Genomic DNA, 9,317 nt, shown 5'->3' on the forward strand with positions numbered 1-9,317 from the left:
CCTTACCTGATTGTCCCTTTGCTGCTGCGCGGGATCGTTCGAATGCTTCTGCCGCTCGTCAGGGTGGCGCTGTCTGAGAAATGCACTTAATTCCAGTACCGTGGCCATGTATCCAATTCACAACGTCGCCAAGAGAGAGACTGTCAGTGTGAGTCAGCTGACGGTGCATCCAATTCACAACGTCGCCAACTAAGAGTGTTCATTTTTGAAGGTTGCACAGCCCTTCTAGGCCATTATTCACCTGCTTGAGAATCCCAAAACATTGCAAGCAATGCACCTGAAAGGCAAAAGAAAAATTTTGCCCTTCTTGGAGAATGGCAAAATTCTTTTAGCATTGCGTTCGAAAGGCATTTTTTTAGGTTAATATATTATGTTATAAATAAATTTATTAATCTAATTGCCCAGGCGGTAAGCCCCAATGCCTAGTTACTAAGTTAGAACTTAGTAGTTACAACTTATTAGTGAGATTACTAATTTACTATAATCAGAAGTTTACTTCTATCAAGTTAGTAATAAGTATAGACTATAGTCTATTATCTATAGTACGCTCTAAAGCTCTAAACTCAAAAATCAAAACTCTCTCGAGCCCTTATCTTCTTCTTGAAAGCAACAGCACTCGTGACTCATGAATCGTGACCTGCGCGACTGGCCGTTGCAGCCTCGGCCCTCACTCACTGCTCCACTCGCCATTGCCTATGAGCAGGAGCCCTCACCAACCCAAGGTGGTAGCTGACCAACGAATTGGCATCCTAGGATCTGAACTTTGAAGGCTGAAGGTTGGCCGCTGGAGAGTCAAGAGTCAGTGTAAGTGGCCATTGGCACGGTGGCAGTGTGGCACCGCAATCGCCGACGAGTAGCTGCCAAGTTCCAGGCTCCAGCAAGAGTCAGTGACTCAGTGGTCACTGGTGAGTCGTGACTCATGAGTCACCGTCAGTGACTGCCACTGGTCCTCCCCGTCTCCCGTGGAGGCGTGAGTCACCGCCTGAAGCTTGCCGCTCCAATTGCCACCCGCACATAGCAGCCACCCTCCGTCGTGGCCTCTCAATTGCCGCCACAGCACGATTCCACCCTGGTCCCTCAGCACGATTCATCATTCCGCCCTGTCCCCTCAAAGCTATTGCCCACACAGTGTGAGAGCAGCAACTCGAGCACCTTGGCAGGCTGGCCCCTCACGAGTCACGAGCCACGGCTCCTCTGGGACGAACCTGGAGGCTTGACTAGAGTCGCGCGAGTCCTAACTCCCGAGTCCCAAGTCCTCTCACAACTCACCTCAAGGCTTAGACATAGTAGACCTACAAGGCTGTGTAGTGCATACAAGTTAGCCTCAATTAGGAGTACTTGTAGAGTTATAAGTTACTAGTAACTACTATTCATGTTATAAGTTATAACTTATGTCATTTGTCCAATTCTTTTTTGAAGCTAAGAGACTAGACTTTAGAGTAGATACGAGCTTAGAGACTTTCAAAATCTAAGACTATTAATCTTAGATAGATAAGTAATCCTTTAATATCCTACTCCTTCCAAATGTATGATGTCAATAACCCATTCATTTGCTAGATTGTTTTCTTAATCCTTCACATAAAGATGTATGATCTTACATAGGCCAACTACTTGTAGTTATATAACAATGTTCAACTAGGGTGGCCAAGTGGAGTCTCTCTTTGGAAAGAGAGCATGCTTAGAGTGCCACACTGGCATGGATATTTCTCTTTTTTACTCTGAGAACTCAGAACTAATCAAAAGTAATGTAATTATTAGTTTGGAAGAAGTGTTGTGCCATCATCCATGTGGTCTTCAAGCATAAATGGAGATTCACTTTTTTATATATCTTTGCCTTGCAGGGTAGATTGATATTAGAGTATACAATCTAACTTTAAATCAAGTCCTATTCATCGAAACTTTGAGCAGGTATGAGTTCAACATTCTACCATTTTAAATGCTCAAGTTTTAAAGATTGCTAGTATTTGCCACTACCATTTGGAGTGTCTAACTTTAGCATACCTTAACTTTTTGCATCCATATTATAGATATGGGTCGTCCTCAGAGGGATTTGAGTCAATTGACTCTATCTCTAGCTCTTGCTCGAAAGAAACGGGTTGCTCAAGGAGATTCCATGCTTGTAAGTGCCTCATCAATTGTACCTCCATCCACATCTAACACACCTACTGCATCTACTCACATAAATGTGATTTTGGATCTTAACATGCCTATAGGGGATGCAAGTCAAAGTGTGGATTCTTTTGATGATGCTATGAGAAGTCTTGATGGGGTAAGAGAGAAATATGTTGCTCATGTAGATGCTACCCTAGATTATGAGGGTAGTGCACCTCAAAAAGTGAAAGGTCAATGCTCTTACAAAGAGCATTGGAAACCATATCATCCATGGAGTTATTCATTGCACAATGCTTATGGTAAAGAAAGGATTTTTTGTAGCTATTGCATACAATTTCGAATGAGTAATGCTTTTGCTACTGTTGGAAGTACAGTACTTCAAAGGCCATCATTACATACTCGTGAGAAAGCGAAGGAGCATGAGAAGGCTGCATTTCTATGGACTGAAAAGAAAGGAAATCTATGGTACCTATGAGCTTGCATCTTGATAAGATGGACTCTAATGCAGTAGATAAAAAGGTGTCTCGTGTAAAAGTGCTTTTGAAAGTTTTGTATTTCATTTCCATTAGGGATAAGCCTTTGTGTGATTTTCAAAAGAATGTCGAGGAATTGGCATTCCTTGGAATGCCAAAAGTTTCTATTGAGAATTGTTATGCATCCTACCTTTCATACACATCTTCTTTGCTTTTCTTGGAGGCATGTTATACACACTTTTATGAGATGGTTAAAAGTGAAATTATTGAGAGTCCTTTCTTCTCCTTGATGGTACATGAAAGTACAGATGTCTCTAATGACCATCATATGATTGTGTGTATAACATATTTGACAAAAACTGGTTATGTATGCAATCGTTTCATTAGGTTGCTTCATACAAGTAATGGAGCTACAGCTGCTTTATATGATGCACTTTCAGAGTTCTTATGCATGTATGGTTTATCAAAATCAAATTTAATGGGGTTTGCCACTGACGGATGCAATGTTATGATGGGCATGGAGAATGGATTGGTTGCACGTTTTGCTAGAGATATAGCTCATTTGGTTGGAATTCATTGCATTGCACATAGAGATGCTTTGGTAGTAAAAGATGCATTGGGAGGGTTTCCTATTTTTGATGTTGTGGAAATGGCAGTAAAGAAGGCTTACAAATGGGTGAATAGCTCTTATAAGAGACATGAAGAGGTAAAGGACCTTACTTTAGAGTTTCATCTTTCAACCCATGAGACTTTGAGAATGCATGACATTCGTTGGTTATCACGTGGGCAAATAACAAAGAGGATGGTAACGTTGATGCCAATGCTCTTGCGAATTTGGAAGTGAGAGAAATGTGATTTCTATACCTCCTTTACCTCTTTTAAAGTTCAATTTTTCCTTCATTTATTGACAGATGTACTTTATCATTTGAATGTTTTGAACAAAAAGTTCCAAGTTGATCATGTGGATATTACCACAATTGGCACGGAGGTTGTGACTACGATGGATATTCTTCATGCTCGTTTTCTTGCAGGTGAGTTTGGCAGAGGTGCTGAGCATATTACTCAGTTTTTTGGGCAAGTGAAAGATGGTTACATGGTGTTTCAAAATGGTGCACAATTGATAGATAAGCATGCATTGCATATCAATATCTTGGGAAATAAAGATACAACTAGGGATCTTAGCACATGGGATGCTTGTATTGATGTTGGAAGATAGTTTCTTTGTAGTGTCATAACTTCATTGCATGCTCGATTTCGTGACTTGGAGCTTTTTGAGGCTACCAAAATCTTTAGCCCTAGAGACTATCTAGAGGATGTACATGATATTTTCAACATGGGTGCTATATGGATTAGGCCATTTTTGTTGGAAAAGTTTGGTGATATACTGAATGTGAATATGTGCAAATTGCAATATGAAGAGTTCATGTCCTAGAAAGAGTATTCATATGGCATGGCAGTTTGGTGCACATGATATTGAATGGGATTAGTCTTTTGGTGAGATGAAGAAGCTTTGGCATGCTTGCTTGGTCATTCTTGCAAGCACAATCAATTGTGAAAGTGGATTCTTCAAGATGAACCGTGTCAAGTCAAATGACTGCAATCGATTGAGCTTGGAGAATGTTAACAAGCTTATGTTTCTTTCTTACAATGACACACGAGATCCAAGAGAGGTAGATTGGGATGCGATCTACTCTACTTGGGATAGCTTAAAAGCTCATCGGGATGTTGATATCCATACCACAAGTTAGATAGTTGTCCTCTCACTATGCTATCACTTATATGGACTATTCTAATTTCTTTTCTTTATTGACTTGAGATTTGAAAATTGTTATTTTGCATAACATTCAAATAAAATGATATTAGCATTGTTGTTAAAGCATGTAAGAATACAAAGATTTGTCTCATATATTACTTTGAAGTTTCTTGCCAAAGATACTTGAAAATATGTTTGATTATATAGTTCATCAAGGCTAGATAGTAAAGGCTATATCAATGATTCATAATATAGTTGATTAAATCGAATATATATAATATAAATTAAATGGAAAATTTTTCTTACACATGAATTATAATTTTATTGTTGATAAGTGATTTTGATTAAAAAGCTTCCTTGCTCAAAGTTTAGATCTTGAAAGGTAATATTTATTGCACACATAATTTGAAGGCCATATTTTGAAAAGTGACCTTCAAGTCAAAGGGCAAGATCATAGAGAGACCTTCAAGAGAAAATATGGACTAGCCCTTCAAAAACGATGACGACACCAAGAGAGAGTGTGTCAATGTGAGTCAATTGATGGTGCTTTTGTTTTCGTTCGGTTTTAGTGGGGGGGGTTGCATTAAAATATACTAATATTAGAAAAGAAGAAAAGTAGTATGGGCACTGGGGTACAAAGTCTTCAAAATCCCCTATTCATATACCACAGGCCTGGGATTTTTCATATACAGCATAGCACGTTAATATTTCACCCAAACCTGTAGCTTTTAGAGTCCTTCAATAGAGATAAGCCCCTTCTTCCGAACTTTGAAGGGCCCAAGACAAGGAAGAAGCCTTGTGTCAGTAGCAATTGTCACTTTCAACTCTTCCATAAGTAGTTGTGCTTTATCTAGGTGTGGATCTGTATCGGCAATTTTGTCTTTCCCCTTCCAATTCCTTCCTTTTAGCCAATTCTCCTTGAGTGGGGTGCACAGTACTACTCTGACCCACATTACAATGAAAATGAATGGATAAAGACTAAGACAATATGTTGTCCATGACAAGCCTGCTGAGGTAAAATTGTCATATCTTTTGATAGGCTACTCCAAATGGGGTGCGCCACATGTCAAAACGGAGCTTATGACAGTACTTTCAGCCCATGTAGGATGCACATTCTTGAGATTTGGGAAAGTATATTTTTTTTCTAAAATAGTGTGCGGTGTGTAGGCAAGGGGTGGTCAGACGGGGGCATAATTGGCTAGTCTTCAAACTATTGGGCATCTTGGAGGTGAAGAAATTCATTGACAATAGTGGCTAGGCACTAGGAGGCTTCTTCTAGGGGTAGGCCTTTTCATTTGATGAGATACTCCTTGATGGATCGAGATCTTAAGTGCTTATCTCATTGCCTAATGATTGCCTCAGGAACATACTGAATGATACCTTCTTCGTCTATGGGGGGAAGTTCTTTCACATAGTCCACTGAGGTGCCAATGAAGGGCTTTAGCTCACTAACATGAAACACATTGTGAATCTTTGTGGTAGGGGAAAGCTCTAATTGGTAGGCCAAGTCATCAACTCTCTTAAGGATCTAGTAGGGGCCATAGAAATAATGGGCCAGCTTATTACTACTAGCCTCTTTGAGAGTGGAGTAATAGGACTTAGGCACTTTCAAGAGGACCAAGTCCTCTTTTTGGAATTCCAAATGTCTTCTTTTCTCATCAACATAGAGTTTCATATGAGTTTTTGTCTTTTGAAGATTCACTTTACATTGCTCAACCAGGGCCTGCATGTGATCCAACTCGGCTTTGCTTTGAGGATTGATCTTATCATTGAATAAGACTGTAGGAAGGGGAACCTTATACCCACCCGTACAATGCATCAAAAGGGCAAAGCCCAATGCTAGAGTGGGTGGAGTTATTATAGAAAAACTTAGCCAAGTGGAGCCATGTATCCCAACTAAGTTGTACATCATGGCAAAAGTGCCGCAAGTATGTCTCAAGCCATTTGTGTTCTCTTTCAGTCTGGCCATTTGTTTGGGGGTGGTATACAATGGATGGAGCAAGCTTGGTAGATGTAAAAACTTTTTGCCAAAAGTTGATTATAATCTTAGCATCCTGATCATGCACTATGACTTGTGGTAAGCCATGCAACTTGAAGACATATTCCATAAACAGAGTGGCCACCTAAGATACAGTGTAATGTGTCTTAGTAGGGATAAAATGGGCAGTTTTGGTGAGATGGTCAACTACCACGTATATACTATTCCATCCTTTCTTGGTAACGGGGAGGCCCATGATGAAGTCCATTATGATATGAGTCCATTTCCCTTCAGGAATAGGAAGGGGTTGTAAGAGGCCAGTGGGCCTAAGTGTGTTGTCCTTGTTCTGTTGGCATGGAATACATTTGGTCACAAAATCCTTAACATCCCTCCATAAGCCTTTCCAATAAAAGCTCTTGGTAATCTTGTCATATGTTTTGAAAACACTCAAATGACCAATAGTGGGGCAAGAATGTATCTCTTCCATGATCTTTTGTGTGAAAGGAGAGGTGTGTGAGATGACAATCTTGCCATGGGACCAAATGAGGCCATGCTTGAGCTTATATTTGGAGTTTTAAGCCACTACCCCATGGTGTAATTTCTAGAAGTTGTGGTTGAAGCCATCATCCAACAAATAAGCTTCTTGAAGATCTTCAATCCAGTCACTATGCAACTTTGAAATGAAGGATGCTCTCCATGCCCATTTCTTAGAGAGTGAATTGGCCACTATATTACCTTTGCCCCAAGTGTGAGAAATGTCAAAATCATAGTTTTGCAATGCTACTATCGCCTTTTCTTAGGAGTCAAAATAGACTAAGTCAAGAAGTACTGGAGGACTCGATGGTCACTTTTTACTTGAAAGTGGCTGCCATACAAATAGTGGTGCCATTTCTTGATAGCATGGAGGATGGCCAATATCTCCTAGTCATACACATTTATTTGCATCTTCTTGTCATCAAACTTGTGGCTCTCAAATGTAATCATACCATGATCTTGTAGCAATACCGCACTAGTACCCCTGCCATTGGTATCACACTGAATGGTAAACATCTTGGAGAAATCAAGGCAGACGAGGATGGGGGTAGAAGTAAGCATTTCCTTCGACTGTTTGAAGCTATGATCAGTAATGGCATCCCAAAAGAATTATTCCCTTTTTATTGATCAGTCAAAGGTACTGCAATGGTGGCATAATGCTTAATGAAGCATTCATAAAATGAAGAGAGACCAAGGAAACCATGTAATGAAGTAGTGTTGGATGGAGTGGGCCAGCCTTTAACACATTGCACCTTCTTAAGGTCAGCCTATATGCCATTTTTGCTAACAATGGAATTATTCCCTTTTTATCGATCAGTCAAAGGTACTGCAATGGTGGCATAATGCTTAATGAAGCATTTATAAAATGAAGAGAGACCAAGGAAACCACGTAATGAAGTAGTGTTGGATGAAGTGGGCTAGCCTTTAACACATTGCACCTTCTTAAGGTCAGCCTATATGCCATTTTTGCTAACAATGTATCCCAAGTACTCCACAAATGTTTACATGAAGAAGCATTTACTTTCCTTAGCAAAGAGTCGATGCTCTCTAAATATATCAAACACCCTTTTGACATGTGCCAAGTGCTCCTCTTGTGACTTGCTGTAAATGAGGATGCCATCAAAGAAAATGAGCACAAACTTGAACAGGAAGGGTTGACGAATTTTATTCATGAGGCTCTGAAACGTGGTAGGGGCATTAGTCAACCCAAAAGACATCACTAGAAAATGATAAAGCCCACGATCACTTCTGAAAGCCGTTTTGACCTCATCACCCTCCCTCATACGGATCTGATGGTAGTAGAGTACAGATCAATCTTAGTGAAAGCATGCCCCTTTTAACTCATTCAGCAAGTCATCAATCTGTGGGATGGGGTAGCAATTCTTCACTGTGATTTTGTTCAAGTCACTGTAGTTGATGCACATGTTGAAAGAGCGATCTTTCTTTTTGACTAACATGACAATGAATGCATAAGGGGAAGAACTTGATTCAATGAAACCCATCTCTAGCAACTCCTTGACTTACTTTGCAACCTCTTCACATTTATACTTGGAGAGTCTATAAGGTGGCTTGTTCACTAGCTTGGAATGGGGCTCTATATCAAGTGGGTGGTCCACTTGCCTCTTAGGGGGAAGGGTTGTAAGCATCTGGAATAAATCACTATACTCCTTTAGTAGGGCGCTTGCAAGGCTGAACCATTCAATACTTTAGAGGGCTGACCTAAATTTTCCTTATTCAATTACAAGACAACGATTTGTGAGCATTGTAAAATATTACACGGCGCAGCGAACAGAATCTGAGAAAGAGATAGAGAGTACACAACAGATAAGAGGAGAATCAGTAAAATTCTTTAACTCCAAACAACTGATACAAAGATGGCTCTGTCCACCCGTGCGCTTCCACTGTGTGAAGCTTAGATGGCGATCTAGACAGAAGATAGGTGAAGAGCTTAAGGCTAGCTGGAACAACAACTCTGACTGGGTGAAAGATGAGTGTAAGATGGCTGCGAAGGGGTTTAGCTTTTATAGCCCGCGAAGGTCGTTAGGTCGGCCTGCTGACCGACCTACCATATGAGCCTCCACTAGTCGGCCAGGGAATATTCCAGGGAATATTCCCTTTACCATCGGGCCGGGGGCGCTGCCCCCGGACCCCCGCCAGGGGGGCCGCTGGCCCCCCTGGGACCCCCCAGCCAGGGGCCGCTTCCGCGGCCCCCGGACCCCACAATAGGGGCCCCTTTTAACTCCCTTACCACGCAACTCAATGCAATGTGCCTCGAGTTGCTACCAGCTTAACCACTCCGTCTAACCCAAAGATTAGACCCACAATGGTCACCTTTTTGCCATCCGGTCACATAGACCTCATCTGATATACAAGTCAGGACTCCACCAATGTCCGGGCTCACACTTGGCTTCTCCTCATAATGGGGGCCTTACAACTTTGAGCACCATGGATCATTGGTAGTACCTAA

At 41.1% G+C, this 9,317-nt stretch overlaps 1 protein-coding gene across 3 annotated transcripts in view; it reads right to left on the reverse strand.

The window, feature by feature from the left end:
• The window catches only part of LOC148034880 (pentatricopeptide repeat-containing protein At2g13600-like), a 40,966-nt gene extending 40,809 nt beyond the window's left edge, over positions 1-157 (reverse strand). For 2 of the 3 annotated variants that reach the window (XR_015691124.1, XM_087679815.1), the window contains exon 1: positions 7-157. Coding sequence is in view for 1 of the 3 variants with exons in the window: in XM_087679815.1 (XP_087535941.1) it covers positions 7-108 (102 nt within the window). In the remaining 2 variants the exon portion in view is untranslated. Of the gene's footprint in view, position 1 lies in introns of all 3 variants that reach the window. The other variant, XM_087679816.1, reaches the window with a different exon arrangement.
• Positions 158-9,317: the final 9,160 nt, after the last annotated feature.

Source organism: Lygodium microphyllum, chromosome 6 (genome assembly GCF_053477565.2).
Source record: "Lygodium microphyllum isolate KBCC chromosome 6, Lygodium_microphyllum_v1.1.10, whole genome shotgun sequence".
NCBI lineage: Eukaryota > Viridiplantae > Streptophyta > Polypodiopsida > Schizaeales > Lygodiaceae > Lygodium > Lygodium microphyllum.